Source organism: Buteo buteo, chromosome 11, assembly GCF_964188355.1.
Source record: "Buteo buteo chromosome 11, bButBut1.hap1.1, whole genome shotgun sequence".
Lineage (NCBI taxonomy): Eukaryota > Metazoa > Chordata > Aves > Accipitriformes > Accipitridae > Buteo > Buteo buteo.
In genome coordinates, this window is record NC_134181.1 from 21,884,759 (window position 1) to 21,909,779 (window position 25,021).

The 25,021-nt window shown below is 40.7% G+C and overlaps 1 protein-coding gene across 1 annotated transcript in view; it reads left to right on the forward strand.

Moving 5' to 3' along the window:
• GLG1 (golgi glycoprotein 1) overlaps positions 1–25,021 on the forward strand; it is an 87,669-nt gene that overhangs the window by 42,212 nt on the left and 20,436 nt on the right. Inside the window, exons 3-10 of the mRNA XM_075040389.1 lie at positions 533–619; positions 4,597–4,812; positions 11,482–11,685; positions 12,335–12,406; positions 14,701–14,884; positions 16,730–16,944; positions 22,493–22,614; positions 23,280–23,381. Coding sequence (XP_074896490.1) covers positions 533–619; positions 4,597–4,812; positions 11,482–11,685; positions 12,335–12,406; positions 14,701–14,884; positions 16,730–16,944; positions 22,493–22,614; positions 23,280–23,381 — 1,202 coding nt within the window. The remainder of the gene's footprint in view (positions 1–532; positions 620–4,596; positions 4,813–11,481; positions 11,686–12,334; positions 12,407–14,700; positions 14,885–16,729; positions 16,945–22,492; positions 22,615–23,279; positions 23,382–25,021) is intronic.

The window sequence follows — 25,021 nt, forward strand, 5'->3', positions numbered from 1 at the left end:
TGCATCCAAAATGTTGGTTGCAGTGCTTCACAGAAGGAAGTGAATAAGGGACCCAGCTGCATTGTCCTACTTCCTTTTTTGCTAAGCTTTTATTAGGTTTTGAGCATGAAACCTGCTCATATTGAGGACTTCATTTTTGTTAGATCGTTTGCATCCTGCAGACAAGTCATGGCACAGAAAGGTGTTGTGGGCTAAACACACTGCAAAATATGCAGCAAGTAGCAAGTTACAGCTTTCGTTGTTTTATCCTTTCAGTTATGAAATTGTCTTCATTAGATATATTTCCTTTTAATGAGTCAGCTCATGACCTTATGGAGAGATTTTTTAACAGTCTGAATTTGTTCAGGATGAGAAAATTATTGCAGAAATGCAGGGACAAAGTTATCAAGGAGACTTTGCATTGATTGTTGCGTTGTAGAAGGATGATGATACAGATCAGGAATAAATGATGTTTCATTCTTTTCTGAAGCAAAATATGCCATTCTTCATGGGAAGCTCTTAAACCCCCTTTCTATAAATTCTGTCTCTATAGCTGTTGTGGAACTACAAGCTGAACCTGACTACAGATCCGAAGTTTGAATCCGTGGCCAGAGAGGTCTGCAAGTCCACTATTGCAGAGGTAAGCCAGAAGAAAGGCATGGCTGCTATTGTGGCACTAGGCTTTTTTTTCATTTCTCTGTGATAGTGAATTAGTGTGCGAATAATGTTTTGGGTTTGGGGAAGCTCTAGTCTTACATGCCAGATTACTAGATGTAATTAATTCGATCTCCTTGTGGAAAAAAACAGTTACCTTAGTGGTACCAGACAAAGAGGTGGGGGAAAGAAATGATAAACTAACAACCTGTCAGCTCTTACCTGACCTTTTGTCAGAAATCTGTTGTGGATTGGATTTGTCCCCTCTTTATCAAGTGTCGGAGAATTGTAGCAGTGTTGATGTAGCGGGGGTTCCACTGAATTTAGTGTAAGGCTGGTTTTGGATTGTGTTTTGCTAGCAGAGGGGATAAGTATGTTGACATCAAATGATGAATCAGCTTTTTTTTCCTTTGTGGCTCAAAGTTTAATTACTCCAAGGAGACTCTGTTAGGAACTTCATCTTTTTAGGTTGCACTAGGAGCTAGTCCTCTGTGTCTCAAGCATCAACACACCTTAGTCCAGCTTCAAAGATTACTTGATTAATCATTTCTTTCCTTGTGCTCATGCTAGAGCTCTTGAGGCTATGCACTCAGCCACGCAGGAGCTGACTGAGCTGAGTTTTTTTTACCTTTGGTTGGGGTAGTTTTCAGCTAGACTTAAGGGGAAGCACTGCAACCAAGGCTCTTCACAGCAGTACAGGCTTCAGCTGACTTAATTCAGTCATTAAACCATGCTCTGAAAAACACCCTTTGAATATCCACCAGAATAATTTTGCCTACCCATAAACTTGCCTTTTAAAAAAAAATTCAGTTTGCTCTAGATAATGGCCTCTTTGTGACTTTCAAAGTAGGTTTTCTTGAAAGACAATCGGTTGCATGAATAGCAAATTGTCTCTCCAACCCCAGTTTGAGTTGACAGTTTGTGTTCCGTAGGTCTAGTTTTCAGTGGTGCAGACTTGCTTATTAGATGAGGAATATGTCAGTGCATGTTTGAGTGGTTCCCCACGTCCTCACATTTTGATGGACTACGTGGATCCTCGTTCTTCACAAAGTTTTCATTTGAGAGGAACACACAAAGATCTGGGAAGTTGAGGATGTTAACAGCAGCCTGGCTCCAAAAGTTTGGGAATTAGTAATGTAGTTGAGGGGTACTTGATTGCTTTTTCTTAATGGCCTGCCAGGGTTCTGCTTCTCCTTCTCAGCACCAGCTGAGTTGTGTTAAGAATAGTGTTAGTGGGAAACTATTACTTAGTATAAGGAGAGATCAAGAAAATAGTTAATACAAGAAGGCTAGAATATTAAACAATGGAGGGAAAACAGCTTGCATCAAAGGGTTACACTGTGTTTGGAGTTCAATAACTCCCAAAAGCAAACACTGAAATCTGTCAAAACTCACTTTTTGCAGTCATAGGGAAGATTATATTTTTCTGTTTTACGTCATATAGCTGCTGCAGAATTTTTATGACTAAGGCATTCTTGAAAATGCTCTTTTAACAGTCTGTTTAGTTACCACTTTTGTACAGTGACAGTCTGGCATTGTTGTAAATGATGCCCTCTAAATCTGGGATATGATGTAGAAAAGCAGTGGGAAGAGCATAGCATTTTAGCTGTACATTAACCACCAGTGTTCCTCTTATAATTGTGGTGAATGAGAACATGAACTGCTGGTATTCTGCTGTTTGGTGAGTGGTTTTTATTTAAAGAAAAAAAAATATTGCATAAGTAACAATAATCTCATGTGTTTCATCTTCTGATACTTAATACTGAGGCAGGTGCATAAACTACTGAGTCATTTTTAAAAGTACTTGCAAAACACTCTTTAAAACTAACGTATTTAGTGGAAATATACTGCTGACATGCAGTATTAGCCTATTAATATTTTTCTTTAATTCACAGTAACAGTTTTTGTGCTGGTGACTGAGCTCCGATTTTAAGTATTGCTTTGTATTAAGAACAAAGTACAACTAGAAGAGTAATTTCTAGTAAAAGTCATTTGGGAATTGGTGACTATCCCAACCAGGTATATTCTGAAAAGTCCACCTTTAATTTTATCAGCTAGATATATCTATAAATATAAACTTTTTTCTCAACTGTTGTGATTTTGTAAGTTCTGGTGATAGTTTTAATCTGGAATTATAGTTGGCTACCATATAATGGTGGTTGTTTCAGAAGTAGCCAGGCAATAACATGATTGCTGGGGCTTTTATGCAGTTCGCTGACTCAGGCCATGATGCTCTGGGGCTGTTTCCAAAGCCAGGCTCTTTCAAAACCAGCATGTTGCTGTTGTGTGCTGGTTTGGCTCATGGTACTTGAGCTGCAGTAGAGCCAAACTGAATATGTAGCTTTCTCAGAGAAAGCTTGCTCAACTCTCTCCCTTTCACCCTGCAATGAATCATACATGCTCTCACTTCAGAATGTATTTTATGCCTTATCTATAACAATTACATTAACCTTAGTAACTATGTTTTTCCAATAGCTATATAGATTAAATACAAAATGTTCTACTAGCCTACATCTGCCTACATAATGGCGTTTAAAATGTTGCATGTTTTATTTGTTACATAGAAAGCAATGGCCGCATAAGCTGAGGCAGAGAGATCTGTTTTATTCATCTAGTCTGACCTGTATGAGTCTGTCACGGGATGCCCTGAGCTAATTCTTGTTTGAATTGGAATATATCTTTCTAGAGATGGCTCTCCCTTTTTTTAAAATTTCCAGTATAAAGATTCCAGCTTGGTATTTGAGAACTGATAAAATGGTTCCCTGCCTGTTCTCTTAGCACTGCCCCCCTTGCTTGGTATCTGAACCCGCCTGGATTATTGATTGCCATGGATCTCCCTTTAGATTGATGAGCCCTTCAGTATTAGTACAGGAACAAATCTTTGATGTAACCGAGTTAACCCATGTAACTATTGCTTGAAAAACTGTCACCACTGAACTTTAGTGTCTGGCTGTCAAGCATGCTTTCTGCATCATGGCTGCAATTTTCAGCATACTCCTGAACAGGGGACACAAGAACTGGGCAAGTATTTCAACACAGGCTTCCTAGGGTTAAAAAGAGTCTGTGTAATCTCGATACTCCTTGGAGCAAGGCATTGCACTGCTCCTATTGCAAGATTCCTCGGGGAGCATCCTTAAGTGATAAGTAACCACGTTTTCCACTTCCTTTGGAAAGATGCTGTCAAAACTGTCTGCATCTTTTACTTCCAAAGGTGATGGTTTTGGCCTTACTGACTGATTCCCTGAGCAGTGCAGGCTGCGATTTATATTGGAGACCTGTCTGTTCATGTACACTGCTTTTCCAATCCTTGCACAGCTTTCAGCTTTTGTTAGCTGTGATTTTTATTTATTTTTTTTAGACCACTGAGTAAAATGGTTTAGTACCAACAATCAGTTCCTATAAGAGCCTGATAAAAATGAATTTGATGAGGATTTTCCTTTATAGTAATTTTCAGCTTCCAGCAAGTTATAAACAGTTCAATAAATATGGTGTTGACTTTTTGATCAGTCTCATTTCTAGCCAAAATGTTATATTGTACAAGGTCAGGTCACTAATGGGGGTCTAAGTATGATTTAGTGATGTTGTAGTATGCTCAGCTTTCTAAATAAAGGTTTGTCAAACTAGCATTTTTTCCTACAAATCCACTTGATTGCAGGGGTTCAATGTGATTATTATGAAAGATGATTATTGAGCAAGAGGGTTTATAATCCTCAAGGTCGCTGCATTTGCTTTCTTCAGATACTGGCACACATGAGGTATTTCTCATTTCTGAAATATTCTCAAGTATTCTGACTTGCTGAAAATCAAACTAAAGCCTAGAGGGTTTCTTTGCTAGCAGATTTTGAAGCTGCAGATGCAAGTTTCTTGGAGGATGGGTTTTTTGTTGTTTTTTTTTTTTTTAAGAAGGTTAAATTCAGTAGCTGCAGCCACTCTATTTTAATTTTTTTTCTTTTTTCTAAACAGATCAAGGAGTGTGCAGATGAACCAGTTGGTAAAGGCTTCTTGGTGTCATGTTTGGTGGATCACAGAGGCAACATCACTGAATACCAGTGCCATCAGTACATCACTAAAATGACAGCCATTATCTTCAGTGATTATCGGTTGATCTGTGGCTTCATGGATGACTGCAAGGCTGACATCAATCTCCTGAAATGTGGCAGCATTCGACCTGGAGAAAAGGTATTCAGAGAACATGTAGATTGTCAATAGGCTTGTAAAAGTCATTCACATAAGGAAACTTATGTGGAGACTCTGCGATAGTAGTATTGTCTTACTTGCAACTGAGCAAATATATGTATTACCTCATCTGTCTGAAAAGCGTGATGTTTTGATTCTGTATAGTTCCTCTTTAATAAATATGTGTTTGTTCCTCTATGAGGGACTGCTATTCAGAGATGACTTTCATTTGTCTTTCCTTACCGCACTACAGGTGAACTAGTAGGTAGTTGTCTTTGATCACGCTCTGTCAGGCTTGACTTGATATGATGAACCCGAACAATAGATTTAAGCAGACCTATTGCTAGGCTTATTTCACAGTTTGGTCAGGTCTGATGCAAGAAGGGTTATTAAGGTGATGTGGCCTGTGCTATAACCCTTTCTGTTTTCTCAGGCTGTAGTTGATAGACTGGATCAAGAGCTTATATCTGTTTGCCTCCCCTTTCCCCTGCCCACCTGAAAAACAGTTGAAGGGCACGTATTACCTAGTGTCATATTTTAGTAGTAGAGACTTAAACACTGTACTGCTTTTACTAAATCAGTGTTCTTTTGCCATATGTGACTTCAGCGGAGGTTGATGCAAAGAGCAGTTTGTGGTGACTAGATGTAGGGTTATTTTCAAGGCACTGTCTTTCCCTGTCTACTTCAGCATAACTAATGCAGGCAGCAATTATGTAGTGTGGCAGGAATGAGTGGCTTCTTTTACAGTAAGTTTTTATGTTTACGGACAAAGTAAAAATTAGCCTATCAACTTTTTACAGTGCTTTTTAAATTATAGGTCTTACACTTTAACAATTAGTCTCTTAAATCAACTATTAATAAGGAAGTGAAAAGGTTTAACAAAACATATACACTTTTCTGGTTAAAAAAAGTTTTCCTAGTTGTTTGAGATGTTAGCTGCTGTAAGCAGCTTCACATCCATAGTGTGTTAATTGAAGTGCTAATGTATTCCAGAAGGCTTAGCTGAACAACAGAAAGCACAAAAATAAGTACTTGCTTTAAAGAACAATAGCAGCCGTAGAAGTGGGAGGAACTTGCAGGCACCACAGGTTTGGACTAGTAACAGCTGAGTAACTTGCTTTCTCCATGAAGTAAAGGGTCTCCTAATCCTGGCCTGGAGGACCTCATGAAATAAGAAATTGCTTTTAACAATCAGTATAGAATCAGAAGTGTAATATGGGAGTCCTGGGTGTCAGGTCTACGTATTACCTGTGGCCTGACCAAATTAAAATAAATTAAAATACTTACGGTAGCACTGAAGGGTACAGTAGCCTGGATTTCATGAGTCTAAGCCAAATCTCATCTAGTAGAAGTGAAACCAGTGCTGTCAGGCTTGTGTTTGTAACTGCATAACCCACCGTGTTGGTCACAGAAGTTAAGGTGGGTGAAGGGTGAGGATAGCTGTGGGGACTAAGGCCACAAGGCATCTAGGAGAGGGAAACAAATGCAACCTTTGGGTCACCAAGTTTCTGTGGGATAGCAAAGCGAGTTGCTAACCAACCTTTTATGGGGGTTAGTGTGGTTTGTGCATATTCCTCACTTTCTTGGTACCCAACCCAGAATATTTTGCCTTGGTTTGTGAAAGCGTCGCAGCCTGTCATATGATGTCTTTTGTTATGCTGTCATCCTTGGCACTTAAAGCAATTGAAATATTTATACTGCTATGGAAACAGCTATAAATGGCTATGCAAGCATTTCTTTTGTTGATGTTCTGTTCAATCCCTTTTCTGCTTTGGAGGAATCTCACCTAATATACTCCCGTCAGATGCTGGTTGAGGTTTTATTTCCATGCTGTAGCTTTTGAGAGTTGCCTGTAGAGAAGCAGTCATTACCCTTTTGTGTGACTGAATGTAACTGTGAATTTCATAAATAGGACCTGGACACCTAAGGAGGAAGATGGGGGAAGAGATTCATCTGTCTTTTTTTTTTTTTTCTTTAATGGAAATAAGCACTGCTAGACCACTAACTCCATCCACATCAGGTGGCTAGTAGATTGCAATATGATAGCTTCATCATAGTAACTGGGATAAACTGGCATTTTTAACTGTAAAAGGCACTTTAATAGGTATTCTGGAATTACCCTGCCTCTTGAAGCCCCTCTGCTAGCTAACTGTTTTCCTTTTCTGTACTTCCTTTTTTTGTTTTAGCTTGCTTTCTACTTCCTAATTGAATTCTGTTCCTGCTGTGTTTGTTGCTTCTGATGTGGTACTTTCTGTGCTTTCTTTTCCGTGTTTCTTGTTGGTTTTCTACTCTGTAAGAGCAATAAAGTACAGCTTAGAAGTCTCGATCTGACTGTAGACTTCATTTTGCTGGATATAGCAGAAAGGCTGTAGATATGTCATTTGAAAGCATTAAGTTTTGTAATATGCCTGTGTTGTGGAATTGTTTGTAGCTTTTTTTTCCTTCCAGTTAATGCAGAAATATTTAATAGTAGTTTCAGTCACCTTTCCAGTTGACCGTTGTGCTTTATAGTGAATTTGGTCTCCTGGTTTTTAAAGCTTGCTTTGTCTTCATGCAATAGAGATCTAATTTGAAGTTGAAATTGTTAATTGCAATGGAGTTTTTGTTCTTGGGCTGCCTATCAGAATGACCTGCTTTACTGATCCTGGTAATGTCCAGGATTATATCAAACTAGTGGGTAGTGTATAGTTGCCCAGGTGCTGGATTTAGCCATGATGTCCAAACTGGAGTTGATTATTTTGCCATAATGAAGGCTGCATAAGTGTCAGTTGCACATCTGTTGTAGTACTTTACCAGATAATAGTATTTTTCAGATTTCTAAAAAAAGACACATTAGGAGACCATTGTTTTCTTGATTTTTTTTTTTAATTTTTTTTTTCCACCCCGAAGTGCTTCAAGTACAGTTGCTCTCACTCTTTGCCTGGTTTCATAGAAGTACTGGACACAGAAGAGAAATGAGTCTAAATGGGAAGAGATGAGGACATTCAGCTCAGTCTTTGTTTACTAATATAGTATTATAGCAGTGTACTATCAACTGAACTACTAGCTAATCTAAGAGCCGTCCCTGTAGCCCTGGTGTCCGGGTTAGGCAGGTGGAGTCCCAAACTGGAACTCGTGATAGATCTGCTGGGTGATTTTCTGTAGCCTGACTGCTCTGGCTCCAGCAAGTCAGCACAGCTGTTCAGTGCGAGGTGCTGTGCTGATAAGACAGGTTATGTTTTACCCTTCTGCCTACTGCTCCCTTCTACTCTTGACTCTTTTCTGGTCACCTTTCTAGCTTCTCTCTGCAAGTCCGCAGCTAGAACAGTCATGAACTTGAGGCATGTCAGGTTTCAGACAGAATAAAGTCTTTTCCTGTGGAACTTCTGAAAATGACAAAAAAATAAATAAGAATTGCAAAGCCTAAACTGTAGTTGGGAGTGTGTGTGAATCTGATGGAAAATTAATAGTAAGAACAAGGTTTTTAAAATTGTCTGGGCCTAAACCCATGTGCCTGGAGTTTGAATTTTGGTCATGGGAATTAAAATCTCCCAAAGCATTGTGCTGAAGGGGGTTTGCTTGGGCAAATTTAGAACTTAGTTCCATTTCTCTGTGGCTCAAAGTGCCGTAGGACAGTACTGGAAAGCTGCTTGTATCCTTTGTGGATCTATATGTATCCTTTCATAAAACTGTATAGAGTTTCAAGGCACTCCAGACTAGATAATTATCTCGTATGTTTAACAGCTCTTTGCAACTTTCAGTTAAAATTCTCCATTTAAGATTGATAGTGGTGGTGAAGCAACAATTCCAAAAAAACATGTGTGGTTTTTAGATTTAATCTCTTATATTTCAGTGTGTTGCAATGGAGGAATGAGGCCTAGACTCTTGTCAGCCCCTACAGCAATTCTGGGGAGTCCTGACTTGTGGAATACACTTAAAGGTCTTCAACTCTTAAGGTAGAGGCTTTCTGACAATGGGGTGCTGGATAGAGGAAAAGCTTTGGGATTCATTCTACAGCAGAGCTGCAGCAGGCATTTTTACCATTTTACGCACCAGGCAGCCAGTGCTGTAGCAGGACCGGGAGAGCTCATGCTGTGGGATGCCAACCCTCAGCTTTGGTGCCTCTGAAGCTGAGTTGGTCCTGCGGGACTGGTGGCATGTAGAGTGCAGGTGGGAGCAGGCAGCTCTGTGTGGCAGAGTGCCGCAAAGTGATGCAGGGTACCACAAGTGTGTGTCAAAGCTGCCCTGCCATCCTTCTTAGGATGAGCCTGTCAAACTTTTGATGGCTAGCTACTTTAGAAAAAGGTGGTTGAGTCCAGCCATACACACATTTGCCTTCCCCTCCAGTCTGCAATAAGAGACTGTACAATCTTAGATACAGTAGGTGTTAGCTTATAATTAAAGCCTCGTGAAGCTGTGATCAGTTATCCTGTGCTTCAGTATGGTGACAAGCATACATCCTGATCTGGATTTTTATACACCTTTTTGATCTGTGGAACAGATACGGTAAGCTGGTGGTCTTTTACCTTGCCAGGACCTTGTACTCTCTGCTTAGTTAAGTTTGCTCAGGCTAGGCATTTAAGTATGAACAGAGAGCAGGAATGTTAATGGCACCACAAGAAGGCATGTGAGTGCTGGAGGTGGGGAAAAGAGCAGGACTGCATCTATCAGGAGCTAGCTGTGCTGACTTGCATGTGTTTCTATTTCTGTTAAATCTAATATGTTTTAAAATTGTTCTAATACAGGGCAGCAGACAGCACCACAAGATGATCTACCCAAATGTAAAAATTGTATTTGCGAAGTAATGCAATAAGTTAGTTATTTCATGTTGTGTCCCTGAAATGCAACAGTAAACATTCAGTATCCAGCATATGGAAATCCAGTTTCACTAGGCTATCAAAAATAGGTTCACTTTCATATATAGCATGACTCTGGCCAGGAATCTAGACCCATGCTTCAAGAAACCAGGAAACTTCTGATTTTCCTACCAGGAAAACTTGTTTTGTGCCTTCTTTGCTGGCTTGCAAGGGGAGGCTGCAGATGAGTGAGAGTAATCTTGGCCTGCCTTGCCTCCCAGCTGCAACCTCACCTAGGCTGGAGAAAAAAACTGCCAGAGGAGCTTAAAATGATTGTTCTCAATCATTTATGCTTGCCAGCTCCTCAGTTGTAATTACTGTCTATGACTGACCACAAGGATTTGTGGAACAGTGTGTGTGTTTGGTGTGGTTATGGATAAATGACAATTTTAAGTAATGTGGTGAATGTACTGCTAACTAGTATTCCTCGGATCCCTTTTGGGTTCAGTCCTAAAGGGACTGTTAATATTATATTTCTTCAAAGATGCTGATACCTGGCCAGCATGTGGAGTTGGCCAGTTCCCACTCAAAGAAAAGAGCAAACCAAAATACGGAGTTTTAGGGTGTGTGGTTTTGGGGTTTTTTTTGCCTTTTTTAAAGGAAAAACTACTTTTAGCCCTTTTAAACTGATGATACTTCTGGGTTGTGTTTATGACTTTAATTGGCCAGTTCTGCTTGTGCTCCAAGTGTAGCAGAGTTAAAACAGGAATGAAAGGCTGCCTGCCTGAGGAAACACGTCAGAACAAAAAGATTTGCAAGAGTTGCATGGCTTTGAATAGTCACGGTCGTATTTTAGTGAGACTGCTTTCTTACTCATGCTGTTGCAACAGCAATGGATGAATCTACTTGGCAAGAGTGGGCTGAAGGGATAGCTCCTAAATGGTTACTGCAAATGCCAGGTTGATGTATGCAAATATTCATGGCTTGTTGTATACTCCAGATAGTCTGATATAAATTTAATAGCAATATTCTCTCACAGCAGAGCAGCGTAAATTAAGGTGGTCTTCACAGGAAAAACTTGCAGAAGCCTTGAGAGATCTGTTCCAGAAGAGTTCTTGTTTATTAGAGAAATTGGGGGTATAGAGGGGGTATAGTTCCTTTCTAAACATGTAAAAAGGATGTAGGAAACTAAACAGAGCCTTGCCCTGCCTCTTCTGGGCTTTCATACAAAGCACAGGCTCTCTGGCAGTCGCTGGTCATAGCCCAAAGTTGTCTTCAGGCTTGCGGGACAGTGGGTGTGGTGTACAGTATTGGGCCAGAACTGCTTTGTCTGAGACTTTGTCTATTCTTGAATGCTTTGAATTTTTTTAGCACCTTAATGGAGGAATTAGCATTGAGAAGCCTGCGTTGGTCAGAACTCCTTTGTGGCCTTTTTAGCATCATTAATTATTACCACCCAAACTGAAGGCTTGTCTCAGCAAGGAGGAACTGTGATTTTTCTCTCCCCCAAGTATGTTCTTAATGTGATGCTGTTGCCTGCTGTTGCCATGGTGCGAAGAGAGTTATGTCAGATTAAAGATAATTTGGCCATTTTGGTAAACTGCTCTGAGCAGTGTGACTAAGTAGCGATAATCTCATTAAGTCATGTTAAAACAAACCCAGAGCATCAGAGGAGGGGATTTCACCATGGCCATCAGCAGGATGGTGATATATAAAGTGTGTGGATAGTACAGATGTTAACTGTTGCCTCCTATGAATGTAAGTGCAGTTTAGGCTGAACTTTTGGAAGTCTCTGTGTAGACAGTTTGTCACTTAATTTATGCGGTGCTTATCCAGATTCACAGATCACTTGATTATGTAAGTGGTTGGTTACAGGTGTCTTGCTCTTCTCACGTAGGATGCCCACTCGCAAGGAGAGGTGGTGGCATGCCTGGAAAAAGGCCTGGTAAAAGAGGCAGAGGAGACTGATCCTCGAATTCAGGTTTCTGATCAGTGTAAGAAAGCAATTCTTCGTGTAGCTGAACTCTCTTCGGATGACTTCCACTTGGACCGTCATCTCTACTTTGCGTGCCGAGATGATAGAGAACGATTTTGTGAAAATGTGAGTAGTTTCCTCTTGCATGTTTTTCTACAGTAATTGGTTAAAAAACCCACAAAACCCCACTGGAAAGGAGGAGTGGAATGGTAGAGTGGAGCCTGGGTGGGATCATGTAATACTGAAAACAGACACCTTGTAGCTGTCATTTTGCAATAAATCTGGTATTAAATTCACTCACCCAACAAACAAGCGTTATTTCCAGTGGGTTAATGAACTGAATTGGCATAAATGGTTTAACGGCCATCAGAGCTGGTGTGACGGAGTGGAATGACTCAAATGGGGAGGAGGCAACAAAGGTAAGTGACCGCTGCCTTCTGCAGCGGTAAGCTGTTGCACGAGGTAAACCTGGTCTGACTACTTGCAGCATTCCTTATCTCTCACGAGATGAGCTGGAAAGCTGCATTGTTCAGTCTGAATTACTTGTATCAGCTGAGTGTCTTCTCACTAAAAGGATGATGAACATGACCAGATTTTTTTAATGCAATAAAATTTAAAAGACTTTTATAGTATAGAAGCTATCACTGTAATTCAAAATAGTAAAGTTAATATATTTCTAGTTTAAAAAATAAATCTCTTTAGGTGTAGTTTAGCCTGCTTGTTAAGCATTAAAAGTCTTATCTTTAATGGTAAATGTTACTGTTCTGTTTCACAGACTCAGGCTGGGGAAGGCCGAGTCTACAAGTGCCTCTTTAATCACAAGTTTGAAGAATCAATGAGTGAAAAGGTAGGTATCTGTTTCAGTGAGACAAATCCTTAATGCAGAAATCATCAGATCATTCATCAGTCCAGGCTACATTATTCTTTTCCAGTGTTGAGGAAAATCCATCATCTCTGTGGTCAGATAACTGGCTGCTTTAACAGATGCTTTTACTTCGATATGTTTGTGTTTCCAGCTACGTGCTGATGGCTTGAATTAATCGTACTCAAGTTACAGCCTTTAAAGTTAAGGATTTAAATAAATCAAAGCTTTTGGGTGGGTAATTTGGGACGGTAGACATGGAGCTCGAGTGGTAGCACTGTGATTGAGTGTTTAAAGTAGAAGTCGCACCATGCTGGGGTAAGCCTTGGATAAATGCTGTCATAATGTACAGATTAGAAACAAAACAGCCCAAATGCCTCAGTACGGGAAGCTATGTGTGTTTCATTTTTGTTTTCAAGGCTATGCATGTCTGACTATGAAGCAGCAAATTCTGTGGGAAAGATGCACAGTTCAGTTACTGGAGTTTCCTTTATGTTTTTGCTGAAGATGTGGTTTTCAACAACAACAAAAAAGTTGTTCTGGAAAGCCAGTCCTGAAAAGAGTTTGTATTGGTGTAGGTGTTTTGGGAAGGCAGCAGTGCCTTCAGTGATTGCGGAAGCAGCATCATAGTGTTTGGGTTTATATGGAATTATATCATCTTTCTGAAAGGATACGAAGATGAATATATGAATATCTGTAAAGCCCTCCTGGGAGAAGCTCCGCTGAAGGAGCCTGATTCAGAGGCCTGGAGGGACCAGACTCACTTCCTTTTCTTTAAATGCATTTGCTATCTGAAAGCTTGGTTCCAGTTAACAAATTCAAAACTGAGAGTGTGATCCCTGAGGGCTTGAAAGAAAGCTCCATTTTGTACAAGTGTGTTACTGAAATGGACTGCTATTTTTGCTTAACCTGTTTTTGGTTGTAAGGGGACAGTGGTGGTTTTTGAGGGGTCTTTTCCATGATCAGCTAAGATATGAATGTAAGGTTTTGAGAGGTTAGGCAAAACTGTAGCAGATGACTTGGTAGGGAGAGAGGGGTGGATGCTCTGAGGGTGTGGTTTGCAGAGCAGGAGGAACACAAAATCCAGTTCTCACTCTTGTAGCTGCCGAAGTTGGACCATCTGCAAAGTCACTAGTTTTGTAGAAGTTGTTATCCAATAAAATGTCCTGCCTTGCTGATGGCATCGGCTGCTGCATACGCATGTAGCTGACAATAGCTGCCTAGTAGGTGGCTTGTTTTGTGTAATCCAAAACTACTCTCCAGGCTGGGCTCCCTGGCTGTACCTGACCTTTCCTTGCTTTAGGGGGTGAGTTATCTGTGAGCCTATATCTCCTTGCGTCCAGAGCTTTAAGTCTGTTTAGTCCCAAGGTCCCAGTCATGGCACAGAGATGGGAGCATGAGGGAGGAGGTGGGAATATCTTGGAGTAGGGCTTTGAGGTCCTGGAGTAGGTATGTGGGAGGGAGTGGGACAAAAGTCAAAAACCTGATGTAAGGAAGGGGAGAGGGCTGTAGGGCTTCTCTGTTCCTTCTGCCAAGATTGCTCCCTGTTTTCCCTACCGTACACATGCACGGTTTTCCTTCCTTTCAAATAGTCCAGGAATTGACAAATTTGCCTGAGCTATTCTGAATTATCTGCCACCCTCGGATTTAATTTTCATAAAATTTAAACCAAAAGCTATGAAGCGTAGCAGTGTTTTTACAGGCCCTTTTTTGGATGAAATTTAGAGGGTTGTTCTTGCAGCTGCTGGGTTCGGGTTTGGCCACAGTGCATCCTCGTGAGCCTCATCATTTGTGGAAAATGGCTAGAAATTCCCATGGTTAGACTGCTTTGTCTGCTGTCATCTGTTCGGCATGTTGCAGAACAAATGCAGAGAACACACTATTTTGTAAATGCGACTGGAAAAAGATGTTTCTTGAGGGCATGGGGTGAGTGCATACCACAGCTGGGATAAATGTCAGCAACTGATCCTAGTTATCAAGAATGAGTCATGCTCTCAGCCATAGCTCTTCACAAAAAGCTGGATGAATGTGCAGTTTTAAGAAGTGCTCTGCAGAGAGCTGCTGCCTTTAAAACCCTTCATCTGTTGACCTTGGTGTGCATTGTTAACTGTGTGGTTTCTGAGACAAATTAAATTTGACTGGAGTCTAGCTTAAATGCGTGAATTTTAAAGCATCAGTCATCTTTGGAAACACAATTTGAAAACTTAACAGCAGCAGATCTAGCTCTCTGCCACCAGTGCACCGAAACTCATTCAGCCATCCCAATGTGTCTCCTGCAGTGTCGTGATGCGCTGACGACTCGCCAGAAGCTGATTGCCCAAGACTACAAAGTCAGTTACTCGCTGGCAAAGTCCTGTAAAAGTGATCTGAAGAAGTACCGCTGTAATGTGGAGAACCTTCCCCGGTCTCGGGAAGCCAGGCTTTCCTATCTGTTGATGTGCTTAGAGTCTGCTGTGCATAGAGGTAAGTGGAGTTCAGTCAAGAGAACTGTGACTTGCTGGGACCTTGATATTTTTTAAGTTTCTCTTGGACCTTCAGCTTCAACATGTATTTACAGTCCCCTTCTCCAAGTAACCTTCTCCAAACCTTGGCTCAGAGGCAAGTTTTCTCATCATAATGCTTTCATCACTGTTGTTTTAAAGATCAGAATAGCTGAGTAATCTCTAACACTGACTCCTGTTGTGTAGACAAGAAGTTTAAAATGCAAAATAGCAAATCCCACTTGGACGGGTGATGTTTAATTGCAAATCCTTCTATTCACTATGAATTCAAGCAGCTTTCTTCCTCCTTTATGTAGTAAGCATTAACTATGTTACTAGGTTAAAACACAGAATAGAGAACCTGTTTCTTATTACTCAGGGAAAGCCAGAGATACTCAGTCCTCTGCCTCTTGTAAGTAATGTTCTTGCCTTGCAGTCAGTAGCTTGGGTAAAGGCCTTAATTTCTCTAACTCTAGTTTTTCCTGTATAGAAGGAAGGTAAGCGTGAGAATATTATTTTTGTTCATTTAAGTTAGTGCAAGCTGGAGATGCCCGAACATCAGCAGCTGTCCCAAAGGCATTAGAGGGCCCTATATGGCAGGACCGTGCTAAAGGTTCTCTGTGAAATTTCCATAACATGTAAAACACCACATTATATCCTCTAGAGTTATACTAGAGAATTGTTTGCTTTCCCCCTTGGCATGCAGCTGGTTGGTTTCTGATTCAGCAGCAGGGCTGCATGCTGTAATGCCCCTGGCACAGGAGGGGAAGGCTGCCATCACACCATAAGCAATCTGTGCATTTGTGAGTTTGAATAACTCATTGCTTCTGATTGATGTGGAAATACTGTGCGCTGTTTGTGGAAAAGTTGTGGGTTTTTTCCTTCTCTCTGCAGTGGGCAGGTGCTTTCCTGAATTACATGTATTATTATTATTAACTTCCATTTTCATGGTGGAACAGGTTCTGCAGCCTGTGGCTCATGCAGGAAGCATAGCCCAGGAGGAACACTAATTATTCCACACACCTCCACGTGTCAGCGTTATAATGCCTGGGAGCCCCTGTTGGGGTATAGGACCTCTGTTGCATGGGGTGTTGTACATGTATGAATAGCTTGTGATGGGGGCTAGGGGGAGGGCACAGCAAAAAAGGCATGTTCCTTTTGATTGAAAAAAAAAAAAAAACAACAACAACAAAGTGTCCACACGGGGACTGTAGGAAAGCTTATAGCAGACCTAAGCATTGATTAAAGTTAGATTTCTGTGCAACTGCAGTGGTTTGTTAGACACTCTGTATATACTCTTGGTAACTTACTCTGTGTTTCGGGTTCCTGAGCAAGTACATGCTATTGCTCTAGGAAACCTGTTCCTCAGAAAATGTTTAACCTGCTGCCCAGACAAATGCCTCTGCCAGTAATAATCAAGTTGGTAAGTTACCATAGGTGACTTCCATTTTTATGGTGGAAAAACAAGCCCTTGAGCATATGGGGAAGAACTGGCCTGTGGTACAGAGCTGTAGGTCCACTGAGTGCTTTCAGCTGTTCTTCAAAAGCAAGTCCTGTAATATGAAACTCCTAATCTTTCAGGACCTGTTTTTGCAAAACTGTGTATGAATCCATAAACTGGCTATTTTACAGGTTCAGTCAAATGGCAGGAGCTGCTACCATAAGAACTGGTTTGATCTCCAGCATGTCCACTCTAGCATGTTTGTTGTGATCTGGTGTTGTCCAGAGTGTGGACATTGTTCCCATTCTTCCAACATGATGGTAGCATAGGTCAAGAAGGGCTCTCCTAAGCATTAATACTAAATCATGTCATCTTCTTTTGGCTCAGGTCGACAAGTGAGCAGCGAGTGCCAGGGTGAAATGTTGGATTACCGGCGCATGCTAATGGAAGACTTCTCACTGAGCCCAGAAATAATCCTGAGCTGTCGAGGGGAGATCGAACACCACTGCTCAGGCCTGCATCGGAAAGGTCGCACCCTGCATTGCCTGATGAAAGTAGTACGGGGCGAAAAGGGAAACGTCGGCCTGAATTGTCAGCAGGCAGTAAGACAGTTTTCTATCACTTTGCTTCTAGGTTGCTCAGTTGGTAGAAGCACTGGTTTGTCTGTTAACATTTTGCCTTGCGATGGAGATTTGGCTGAAGGCAGTCTGGCTCTGCTGGGTACCAGTGAATGCTGGAGGCAGTTGTGTAATTGTCATGGTATGAAGTGTAACTTGGTATCTAGCAGCAAATTAGTAATGTTTTTTTTCCTCAAAAAATACATTTTGGATTGTTTTGCTCTGGATTTTGTACTGGATCTTCAGTAGTTCTTCTCCAGCAGCTCTCAAGTCATGGAATTCTCTCCTGGTTGCAAGATGTAGGGAAACTTGCTTTTTTATAAGTTCTAAAACATTCTCTCTCCTTCCCTTTTCCCCCTATGCACTGTCCTTGGAAATGCACTACATCTTCTCAAAGCACTTTTCCACTCAGTTTTATTTTTGCGATTTCATTTGGCTTAAACAATGGAAATGGAACTTCAGGGACGGGTAGGTACAACATACTGCTGCATGTCATTGTAGTTGCAGCCACTGAAGGAAATGTCATCGTTCTCCAAAATACCATTTTAAAATGGGATAATTCTTTTGCCTTGCTTAAACTCCATTTTGGCCTAGATGCATCCTGTTTGTAGTCTCTTTAAATTGAAAACAGTTATTTAATATTGGTTCAAACTTGTTAGTGCCTTTTAATGTGATATTACATTTTTGTACTTAATACTTGCTTTTTTAATGGCCCATGAGCCTGGGAAAGTGATATCAAAGCCAAAAGTGGCTATTAGTGCTGATGTAGGAATTTGAGGAGATGCATGCTTTTGACCTCCTGGAGTATATGGAACCACTGTATTCCATTTTCAGTGTAAATGTAGCTTAAAGCCTGAGCCCAAAATGTTGCCAGTTTGTGTATGTTATCGAAGGCAAATCAGTATCTCTTAAATTTTTGTAAGGCATAGGATGCTTTTGTGATGAAGCTTATTTCTGCATAAATATCAGGTGTATCGGTGCAGCAGCTGTACAGTTTGAGTCATTTCTGCAGTGAGCTGTAGTGCATGACTTATGCTTTGGAAGATTTATGTGAAAAACTGAATACTTGTTTTTGTTTAAATATGAAATTGAACTTGCTGCCTCAGAACTTGATTATTTGCAAATTGTGGCAAGGTCAGTTCATCGTGGGAATAACTTCCAGATCATGAAGGGCATGTTCAGAGCAAGTCGTAAGTCAGGGCAGGGGACCCCCAAAAGTGATACGAGATTTCAGACTTGTGGGGAAAAAGAATATCTGTAGAAATCTCTAGGGTTTTTGGTTTTGTTTTTTTTTTATTTTCTTATACTTAAGCTACTGCTTTAATTTTCTACAGTAAGTTGATGGAACAGCAGGGCTTGTCCATGACTCCCCTTCAAGTTGAATGACCTGTGTTTTGTTCTCTGTGAAAAAGACAGCAGGAGCAAATTAAGTGTTGATTTTATAAAATAGGATCAGTTTGTCCATATTTTTATGGGCAAGAGGAAATGGATGATTGCAAGAATGGGATAAATATTCCAATGCTCTGGGTTCCTGAGGACTGGCACGGTACTATTATATAGCTGCCTATGACTTCTGAAGTACTAAATCACTTATTGTTGATATTTTTATATGTGAATGGTAATGGTTGTCTCAGCTGTCAGAGGTTTTGTTCTGTTCTGATTTACTGTGTTAGAATGAGCTTCTTGCTTTTGCCTTCTATGGTAGGTAAATTATCTTTGTAAGGAAGAGAATATTGTCTGAAGCCCTTCCATGTACTGTGTGGCTTGTGCAAGAGACTCAAACTTGCCTGTCATATGAGATTGACCCATATGACAGGCTGTGAGGAAGGCAAGTTAGAGGCCCATCGCTTCATAGTAGCTGGAGCTACTTAATTTCCTTTCGGGTTCCTAGAGAGCATCTTTGACACACGCTTCTGCTGCCTTTTGGGTTCCTAGAGAGCACCTTTGACACACGCTTCTGCTGAGCCACTGATGCTTTTCTGAAGCTGATTTCTCAGCTTCTTCATTGCCTTGTGTCAGTACAGTTCAGTCTGTGACATGTGGATGTCTTGGAAGTGCTGCTTTGGTAAATTCATTTGTGGGGGAAAGATTGATCTGTGTTGGGATTTCCAAAAACTAGTAAGCAGACTGCATCAAAGAGCATGGACTGTTTTGTTTTGGGGGTTTTTGTCTACAATGTAATGTCAGTGAGAACTCCTGTCACATTGGAGGTACAAAGGCTCCTCGTCTGCAGATAGGATGGCTGCTTCAGCTATTTCGTGCTTGCTTGCTTCCTGGCTACTGCTTGGCCCACATGGCTTCAGCCCAAGTCCAGCTGGACCAAAGCTGACTGATGTTGGTCCTTGCTTTCTGCTGTTCTTGGGCAATTCTTATTTCAGAAACATGGTGCTGATGCTCTCAGATTGAACTTTGATGTGGCTGCTGTTGTTGGAACTGCTGGTCTGTGGCATCTACCTCATCACCTGAGGAAACAGGAAAACAACACGGTTACTTTGGGGTTGTCCCAGCAGAGCTGGCTGCAGAGCTTTGGGCCCATCTCCAAATGTTGTCTTTTCTATGTGGAGTCAAAAACTTGTGTCTCTGTGCTTTTAGTAGCATCAGTAGGTAATGCTAATACAGCACTTTGATTTCCTGGCTAGCTCAAAGCAGTAGGACTAGTCCTGAAATTCTTCAGATGTGCTTGCCTAGACAGTTTGCTTGGGGAAATTGGAATGGGAAGCATCTAATTTGGATCTGGTTTTACTTACTGTCCTGCCTGTCAAGATTTATTCTGATTCTGTTTGCCTTATGAAAGGAAGATGTTTGCCCATCTGCCAAAAACAACACCAAAAAATCCCTAAACAAAACATAGCCCAAGAACTTGCATGATTTTATTTTCCTGCAGGAGCTTCTGCTTGTACTATTTCCTGCATGAGGAACATGAGTGATTCTTTGTACTCAAAACTGTCAAGTAAATGCTTTCTCAGACCCCAATTTCTTGATCTGAGAGGCTTCGTTTCTTGTGACACCTCAACCAGAATGATCTCGCATACGAGTCTCCACTTGCAATTAACCGTGCTGTTGAGCAAGAGGCGTGCCTAGACCCAAATGTCTTAAGAGCTGTGTGGTTTTTTTTGTCTTGGTTTTGATCAGTGAACTTGCTAAAATGCCCAAGTTCTGTAAATGGTAGAGGAATGATGGCTTTCTGTGTAACATGAATTGTTCAGCCTAAGTTAAAAAAACAACTCCTGGGTGTTTGGTCTGCCATATCTTGCCTAACTGTAGGTTCAAGTACCTTGCTCACTCCAGCATATCACAGGTATGTTCTAGCAATGTGCCCTCTTCAGGGCTGTTTGCACTTTGGCTTTGCTGTCTTGGAGATGCTCTGCATCACTTGATAGCAACACAAATACCACTTACACTGGGACCTGAAGAAGAATTTTGCCGGTATAATACTCTGGCCAGTTTATTTAATCTCTGTGTGTAAGAAAGTGTCAGGTTTGAGGTTTTATTCACCCATTTGTCCTTGAGGGAGTAATTCCAATAATCATACTTCATCCTTTTTTTATATGTAAACATCTGACATGAAGTGAGCCCAGCACTTTATGTGCAGAGTATTGCCTGCCCATGCAGGCTGTGTGTGCATGCCAGGAGAACTACCATATACTTCTCCTTCTTGCATTGACTCTTACAAAGTTTGTAAAGCATGTATCACTTCTCACTTCTCCCACTGGTTAAAGTGCGGCTCCCTGTTATGGACTGGATTCTGTATTAGCTTCTGTTTGACCACTGTTAGAGTTGTATAAATTATTGTTAGTAGTATTAGTAGTAGTAGTAGCAGTAAGTGAAAATATCATAAGAACTTTTGAATCAACAGCTTGTTGCCTGCTAGGCAGCTCTCTTCCAAGCTGCCTGCATCCCTTAGAAGCTGAGGCTGGACCTAATAAACTTTGGCCAAGACCAAGTTGCAGGAAATCCTGCGTTCCTCCCAGGCAGTCTCTGGTCTGTCTGTTTGATTACAAGCTTCCTATTGGATAAATAGTACTAGCTTGTATTTTCTCCAGTTCTCTGATGCTTTTTTCTTCTTTGTATTTTGTGATGTTAGGGCTTTGCCCCTGAAAGTTTCCTGGATGGTGCTCAGGTGCAGGCTTTGAAAGATGTAGGATAAAATTATAACTGTGCTTTTGATTTAGTTGGGCTGGGGGCAATTAACAAAAATCATTAAGTGTTAGGATGTTAACAGCATAGACCATTTAATGTTGGTGTGCAGTTGCCTTCTAAGCAAGCTCTTTTTTTTTTTTTTTTCCCTCCAAATTTGTCAGCTAAAAATATTGGCCTGTCAAATGACGATTGCCCTGTGTCAGTCTTTGGGAATTCACAGCTTGGTGGGAAATGAAGTGGGACATGAGGATCCTGGGCTGAGTGATGGCTCAGAAAGCTACCCTTCTCCTCAAAACTATAGATTAAGTGAGATTGAGATTTACCCAAACTCCATTCCCATGGCCCCACAGATGCCTCCCAAATTCATGTTCAGATATCATGGGCTGTGTGAAGGAGACCTGTCTGGATCTGATTTTGAAGCTCAGTGCTGTGGATGTTAAATTATGTTTCCTTATTAATAAAGACAGTTATTTTTCTGAAGCTTTAATCAGAATAACTGTTTGACAAGAAGAAAGGACTTGATGAAACTGTTCATACTGTATTTACCTATGACAGTTGAAAGTGTTTAGAAGTCACAAAAGGAGTGCAGGGATATCACAGCTTCCAGTTGGCACACCTGTTTTCTAAATCTTTGGAAAGTTTTTGGTTTCATCTTTCACTTATACCATGGCTTCTCTTAAGTACATAAAAACCGATGCCCTGCTTTTGTTATGTGTATATGTGTGATATAATAATATATATACATTCATAATAAAATTTTATCTTCTTATATATTAAAAATTGTTCAATATAGACCAAATTGTGGTTACCCTGGCTTCCAAAAGCTTGCGCAGGCATGCCTGAGGAAATGATATATCATGGGCCAGCAGAACGGGACGTTTTATCCTGTATTTCTGTGAAACTTTTGTGTCCTCTCCAGGCAATTAAAAAACATTTTTAAACTTTGTTTATAGTTAGGCAACTGGTCTTTAAACATTGGTTTGGGTTTCAATTTAGAACAATAGATAGTCTTCATGGAAGTGAGACAGAATTGCATGTTTGTATCATCAGCTTTATTGGATGAGTATGGATCAAAAATACAATATTCAGATTTTACCAGTTCCATTTTGTAAATTGGTATATAAGTGGTCCAGGTATACAGTTGACCTTCAGTGTGTGACGAGTCTCATCCAATGTTCCTGGGCTGCTTCATAAAGATAATTAGGGTCCAGCAGCACTGGTCTCCCATGTGTGGTAATTGAGATGGCAGCACAAGCATTTGAAATAAGCAAGCATAGAGCAGAGGTCATACCTGGTAGTGTTGTTATTGGTGTATAATTGCCACACTGAGAAGTTGTAAGTGCTCTCGTTTTGATAATTATTTGTTTTCCTATCCACAATTTCTTTCTTCTAGCTTCAAACACTGATTCAAGAAACTGACCCTGGTGCAGATTACCGCATTGACCGAGCGTTGAATGAGGCCTGTGAGTCGGTGATACAGACTGCCTGCAAGCACATACGGTCTGGAGACCCAATGTAGGTGGCTCTCGGGTACATCTCATTTTTGTTTCTGCTGGGCATCCTTGAAGGTTGTGTTGCTGACCAGTATAAATACTAAAACCTGTCCAGAAACGATGGACTTCTCCAACCCTGTATGAATTGCTAGTTTGGTGTAAACCAAGCTCTGTCTTCATTCTTGCCACATAAGCAGGCTAGTATTTTTGCAACAGGACTGTTTTAGCACTGGTGAAGGACATAGCAATCTCAGGCGCTTAGGTTAAATTTGTAACAATTGTTGTGCTAATTTCTCTTACTGCGTAAGTCTAGGAATATCACAAAGAAAAGTAACAAGCCTTGAAAGACCAGTTAAGCAAACCCGTACTGCAGAGACAAATGTCTCCTTTATCTTCAGGCCTGATATATATTGTTTCCTGAGCCAAATTTTATTTAAAATATTCCTTATGATTTTGTTGTGTATCAGACTTGCTGAGATAACTAAAACAATGGAATTTAAGAGGGAACAAATGTGTTATACAGTTGGTTTCAGTGTAACCTTTCTGAAGGAAGAGAAAGATCTTCACTGTGTTTGAATGTCTTACCAGTCTTTCCAATGAACCATAGATTTGGCAACACCAACTGTTGCAAGGAAGCTCAGCATGATTATAACAGTCTGTTGCCCAACTTTTTTCTTCTCTTTGCAGGATTCTGTCTTGCCTGATGGAGCACTTGTATACTGAGAAGATGGTAGAGGACTGTGAGCATAGACTCCTGGAGCTCCAGTATTTTATATCTCGTGATTGGAAGTGAGTGCTATAAGACAAAATTTATCCTCACTTGATGCTTGTATTTAGTGTTTGTATTCATTAGCAGTTCCTTGTAAAACAGTATAGCATACTTCAGTTCAAAAGAGGACTTTTAAGCATGCCAGGTCTGTAGGGCATTAATGCCTGTCTAGAACAACGGAAGCAAAAGCCGCTTAGAAAAAGTAAGTGTGGTACCCACTTAAATCAGGTACTCACTTAGAAATGATGCAACCCTAAAAAGTGTCTCAAGTCTGAGTTCTGAAATTCAATGCATCTTTAATTAAAATAAGTCTCTCTGGCCATACTGAAGTTGGCGGTCACTTTCTGTGCAGGTGGCAGCTAGTTTTATCTGCTCTTGAGTGCTACAATATGGGAGTTGAAGAAAACTAAGCTACTAAGTATAACAAAGAGCCACTGTGTGAGAGGCTCCCTGCTTCCATTTCTGCCTTTTCAAATTCTCTAGGTGTGATTACAGCCTGTAGAACAGATGTAATTCCCTTTGGAGTACTGCTTTTCCAACTTTCTCATCCAAAGATGGCAGTGCTTTGTTTTAAATGTACACAGAGCCCCTCATGTCTGTGTGGGTTAAGATGAGGAGAGTATAAATTTGATGAACATGACCAGTGAGGAAAGAATAAGTGTTTGGCTTTTCTGAGGAAGAAGACGTGAGAGGTGAGGAAGTAGAGTACATCAAATGGGGTTACTGCAAGAAATAGAATAATTGTTTTTGGTGACCACAAGTAGTGTAAGGCAAGAAGTCATGCGCTTCAATTACTGCAAAGGGTATTCAAATCAAACGTTAAGAAAATCTGACTCATAGCTGTATCTATGGGCAGCATTGGCAGTAGTTAAGAGCTGACATGCTCTCTGAACTTTCTGCTTTTAAAATACATGGGGCTTCATGGACCAGAGAGTTTAGGGCTTTGTGGCTATTTATTTAGTCATCTCAATAACTGTCTCCGTAGGTAGACAAGAATGCTTAATTTTTTTTTCCTCCTCTTCCTGTTTTTCTTCATTGCTGGTTCTCCTACCTGTACGATGTTTCCAGCAGATAATTCATTGCTTGAGCAATTGCTTAAGTGATTGGAAGAAGGAAGACTGAGTATTTGCATTTTGCTGGGAGTAAAGATAATTCTAATTCATATTACAGGCAGGGCAACATTAGCTCATCTTGTTTAACCAATGTTCCCTAGAACTGGCTTATGAAGTATGAACTGCGTGCCTAGCGCAGATGCATGGAATGGAAATGGTTTTCTTACTATTTTTATCATTATCTATATATCTATATAACTGTGTCCACTGATATCACTTGAAGTTTGCCTTCTAAAGTGTTGTAGAAATCTGAAGTTTCCATTTTGGAAAGTTGGCAATATCTCTCTTAGCTTTAATGTAATTAGGCATCATCTTAAGAGACCTGCACTTGCAGTTTTCTTGTATGCAAAAGCAAGGGGTGCTGAGTCTTCAGTTAGCTCAAATCCAGAGCAGACAATAATTAATCTAACTCAGATTTTTATGAAACTAGCATTTCAAAATGGCCGCAGTACAAAGTACATGAAAGATACTATGCAAGCAAAAGATGGTATATTCCTGCCTTTCTGCTGCTGTAGGACATCAAGGAGATGATTTCTTTTCTCATGTCA